Below are 5,000 nucleotides of genomic sequence, written 5' to 3' on the forward strand. Positions count from 1 at the left end.
GTGCTTCACCTCACTGTGTGTTCACTGTGTGCTGAGTGTGTTTCACTAATTCACAGATTGGGATAAATGCAGAGACCAAATTTCCCTCACAGGATCAAAAGAGTATATATACTTATACTTATACTATACTTATACTTAAACTTAAGACTTATTAGTGTCATGGTTTGCCATCTTCTCACTGGTGGTCAAGCTCAGTCTGGTAGCTGTGCTAATTCTTATAGTGCACGGCTCAAGCAGTATGTTTGGCTGGTAGCTGTGCTAATTCTCATAGTGCACGGCTCATGCAGTATGTTTGGCTGGTAGCTGTTCTAATTCTCATAGTGTACAGCTCAAGCAGTATGTTTGACTGGTAGCTGTGCCAATTCTCGTAGTGTACAGCTCAAGCAGTATGTTTGGTTGAGGAAAAAACTACAGAGCAGCGCTAACAGAGTCGTGATTTTGTTTACAGGGTGGGCTTCTCCTCAAGACGCCGCCTGATTCTACAACTTTTCATTTTAAGATTTTTGGGCTTTTCCAGCCTTTAGTGATTGGACAGTGGAGACCAGCCAGGAAACAAATGGGAGAGAGATGGATTGGTATTGAGAGATTACCTCCGGCCAGAATCAAACTGGATCCCTATGCCTCATATATGGGATACTGGCCCTTGTGCCACAGCTATACTAACACTACAGCTGCTTCTACAAGCTAGACGTAGGACTGACCTCTGCTGCCCAGGTGCTGTCTGTATAAAGAGAGCTATAACATTGGTCTCCTGGAGTCGTTTGTCTTCAGCTGACTGGTCCATGCAGTTGATCGACTCTGACATGTTTGCTAGTGGGCCACACTGGAACGTCTAATATAGTGTTAGAGTCACTGAGGCAGAAAAGAACATTAATGTGTGCGACACCAGTTCACTGAATGAGAGAACGAGACACTATATGACTTTATACAAGCCCCTGAGTGGGATTCAACCACCTACTTTTGGTACACCACCAGCAAAACAACATAAACATTACAAGCCTACTCGAATTGTCAACATCAAACCTTGTTCATAACAATTTCTTATGAACTTGTGTCGACGCATCATGTCGCCTTTTCCCAAATTCTTCACAAATTCACCCATTGATGTCCTATTTGCACAAATAGCTGTGCTCCAACAGACAGCATCATCAGCTGAACAAAGTCAGTCTAAAAGTCAACCCGCTTACCTTTGTGAGCTCGGATAGACTCTCCTGCACATGGTGCCAGATGTCTGAAGACATGCCAGTTGGGGCATCAAGCATAACTGAAACACATAGGTTTACATGCAGCACATCAGACATCACACAAACACTCATATCAGTATGTCAAAAGATTGCATTCAACAGTCAATTTACCAACTGGTTGTCCTTTTCCCTTGCACACCATGTAGATCTTTTGACCTAAGCCAATATCAAAGGACTCTCCACCTAGAAAATAAAAATGAAAGAGCAACATCTAAGATGAATAGGCTACTTTAATTATGTCTTTTATAAAACTTTTAAGGTGCATTTTGCAGTTTCTGTCTATATGAAGTTCATCCTTCGTATCTGTTGACGGTTATACTGCATTTTGAATTAAATGTAGATGAATCAATGCACATAAAACATGTTTTTAATATTTACCTAGCCTACTTCATTACTTCAAAGAACGAGCAGTAATGAAAAAAAGTGCTTACTTTCTAACAGCTCCACATTAAACAGGCTATATTTATGGATCTCTTTTGGAGATTATGGGTAGTTTTAGGAAGAAAAGTAAAGCTACCTTTCGGTGACAACATTTGTCCCTCTCGTTGCAATGCGGCATAGTTTAGAAAGGGAGGAACGAAGATGATGAGGAGTAGAATCTTTCCCATCAGAATCAACGTGGACCAACACGTCGTCTCGTTCGCATGCTGCGACACTTTACTTTCGCCTGGAGACGCCTTCTGCAAGACAGGGATGCACTAGGGTTTGCTGATCTATTACAAACTGTATTTCATGGCAAAGTTGTAAGCTGGGTGGTAGCCTAGCTTAAACTCAAGACATTACCGGTGATGTTCTCGCATGCACCGCACGGTTACAAATTACATGCCTTCAAATGAAATGTAACATGTTCAGCAGATAGTTTTTAACAAGCACTCTACAATAAATAGCCTAAACAACGGTAGCTGTTGTTTCACAAGCGCACCGTGGTTCCTGGTGCACATTTAACGTTAGCTATTAGGCTACAGCATGGCATAAAGTTTAACCAAAACACCTTCTTTTTGTCTGTTTTAACGTTGCCATCGCCCTCTTGACCGTCTGTCCTTTTTCGCAACATTATATCGTTTTTAACTCAGGAATGTTCTGAACAGCAAGAACGATCAATGAATGACGAGTATCGCTCATATCGCTGCGTGTAGGACTATACTTCCTGTTGCAGTTTGACAGAGACGGTGGCCGTTTTAGGTCTAAATTTGTTTTAAGTAACGACAAATTTCTCACCAGTTGTGGTCAGCAGATGGATTGATCCTAATGGCTTCCCCCAACCAACTTTGACAAGATTTGGGAAAGATTCTTGAAAGATTGTAGTATTTTCAGTAAAGCTTGAATGGGGGGCATAGCTAAAAGACTCCAATCTTTCAAAAATCTTTCTTAAATCTTGTCAAAGTTGTTTGGTCTAACGAGGTCGGCCCATTAGTCTACAAATCTTTGACTAGTTGAGGAAGGATAACGTTTAAAACGGTGAAAAAGAAAGTTTGCCATATAAAAAAAGCCTATTTCGCTCATTAATTGTTCATGTTAATATACTATATGATAGTCTACCGTTTGTGAGCAGCAGGCTCATCACAGTTTTTAAAAAATAAAAAAGCATAGGCATCATAGTGTCAACATTTAGCTTTCCAAAAACGGGAGATTTTTTTTCGGGGGGGGGGGGGGGGCAGTGTTTATACCGGATCTGTGTTTGCATATTTGCATATTTAATACGTTTCATACACGTGTTTCAACACTGCATTTCGGTCGTTGCTTTTACCTTACCATTACCTTACGTATGCCAGTTATGTATCCACCACCTACTTCCAAAGCTGCTTGCTGTCAGATTTGGTTCCGAGGGCACAAGTTCAGTGTATCAACAACACTCAATAACAGTTTATGTGATGTGTTAATCAATTAACTCAGTTAATCAGTTAAACAATTTCACAACAGCTAGTTCTGGAGTAGGCCATTCAACTAGCCCGCTTGCTTACGACGAGACTCAGGCTGCGCTGTCGGCACCCGCTTCCTTATTTGGGTTTTGGGTTGCCAGGTTTTAGCCTATGACAAAACTGTTGAAATTGAAACTAAGGGATCGTGTATGTGTAGGGTGTATTTCATACACAATCTGGCAACCTGAATGGATCAATGATTTTAAAATGAAGTTTGATGGCCATGCAAATTATGGGAGTTTTCCGGGACAAATAATAAAACGGGAGGGTGCTGGGAGATGACCTTGAAATACGGGAGAAACCCGGTAAAAACGGGAGTGTTGACAGGTATGAATAGGCATACATTTTAAGAAATGTGCATTCTGGTGTAGGCCTACCAAGCCCTCCATCTGCCAGTAGCTTACAATACGCTGAGATCTCTGAAGTCTGTTCAGCAGCATGGAAATCCTACAAGGTTTGGAACAAATATTGTGACATATGGTCACATAAGAAATCTATTTGCTACCTAGTAGGGGTGTGAATGTCAGTGCAATTTTGCTTTCCCTAAAGTCCAAACGGTCACCTCAACCTTCATTACATCACAGTCAGAGTCCAAAAGCATCATGCTGACTTTCAGTGGTCATTAGAGATCCCTTGGGCATAACGTCTTACACACACATACATCGCACACACACACACACACACACACACACACACACACACACAGCCTACACACTCACAGTGTGTGGGGCAGTAACTGTGATGCCAAGTTGAAGCTTTCTCCACATGTGATGTTTAAAAGCACTGTTAAGAGGAATCAGTATGGGTGATGTTCAGCATTTAATAGCCCCCCTCAGGCTGTTCTGACACATTGGGGGCTGAGGTAGCCAAATCTCAATTGAGATTTAGAGTGGATCTGGAAAGGCTTCATTGACTTACGACTTCCAGGGGTAACCAGTAGTGAAATTAAACTTAAATTGGTGAATTAAACAGTTGATGCAGTTGGTTACTCAAGTCCAAAATAAATACACGGCCATATCTGTTTAACCAGAGACTTTCTAATGAGGAGACACGGCACTCAAAAAATCCTCCATGAAATGCATAGGGTTAGTTTGTAACGCCAATATGGCCGTTGTCAACACATATCCCACCCCTTCCTCGGCAAAACGTCAACATGTGTATACATTGAGCCAATCATGTGGTGTGATGTGACTACATTAAGCCAATCATGTGTTGTGAACTCGCCGCTGGAGCAGGGTTGGTGTTGTGAAGCCTTGCGCACGCGCATTTCTGCCGAATAGAATGCCCGATGAGTACCCAAAAAGCGTTGCAATATGGCCGCTGAGTGAAGGGACTTGCCTAAAAGGACTTTGGTTTAACCCAGTCGCCATCAGCACAGCCATTGGTTGAGTTGAATGCATTGCTCTATCTGTCATAATAAAAAGCCCGCCCCTTGGAGGACAAGTGATTGTGATTAGTGCCTGGGTTTTTTCAACATTGGAAATGGGTGTCAATAGTCAATAACTTGAATTTCCCCTTGGGGATCATCTATCTATCTATCTATCTATCTATCTATCTATCTATCTAGCCTCCTTACCAGGGGTGCGTTTCCCAAAACCATAGTTACTAACTAAGTTAGCAACTTTGTTGGTTGCAGTGCAATTTCTCATTGCCAAACAACTAAGTTGCTAACAGGTTAGCAACTATGGTTTTGGGAAACGCGCCCCAGGCTGGTATGCAGAGCAAATAAATTCAAATTTGCTAACAGGTTCGTATGGGTTCTCTCGGGCTGTGTGAAAATGAATTGTGTTTCTCCCTTCCCATTCCTCCAAGCCATGTTTCTATCATCTAACGGTAC

The 5,000-nt window shown here is 41.9% G+C and overlaps 1 protein-coding gene across 2 annotated transcripts in view; it reads right to left on the reverse strand.

The window, feature by feature from the left end:
- Positions 1–2,406, reverse strand: part of si:dkey-122a22.2 — a 24,860-nt gene extending 22,454 nt beyond the window's left edge. The window contains exons 1-4 of one of the 2 annotated variants that reach the window (XM_042106198.1): positions 2,236–2,406; positions 1,762–1,921; positions 1,356–1,427; positions 1,188–1,264 (exon numbers count right to left, since the gene is read on the reverse strand). In XM_042106198.1, the coding sequence (XP_041962132.1) occupies positions 1,188–1,264; positions 1,356–1,427; positions 1,762–1,921; positions 2,236–2,298 (372 nt within the window). In that variant the 5' untranslated portion in view covers positions 2,299–2,406. Of the gene's footprint in view, positions 1–1,187; positions 1,265–1,355; positions 1,428–1,761; positions 1,925–2,235 lie in introns of both variants that reach the window. The other variant, XM_042106197.1, reaches the window with a different exon arrangement.
- Between the last annotated feature and the right edge of the window lie 2,594 nt (positions 2,407–5,000).

The sequence above is a fragment of the Alosa sapidissima genome, chromosome 10, assembly GCF_018492685.1.
Source record: "Alosa sapidissima isolate fAloSap1 chromosome 10, fAloSap1.pri, whole genome shotgun sequence".
In the NCBI taxonomy this organism is placed as follows: domain Eukaryota; kingdom Metazoa; phylum Chordata; class Actinopteri; order Clupeiformes; family Clupeidae; genus Alosa; species Alosa sapidissima.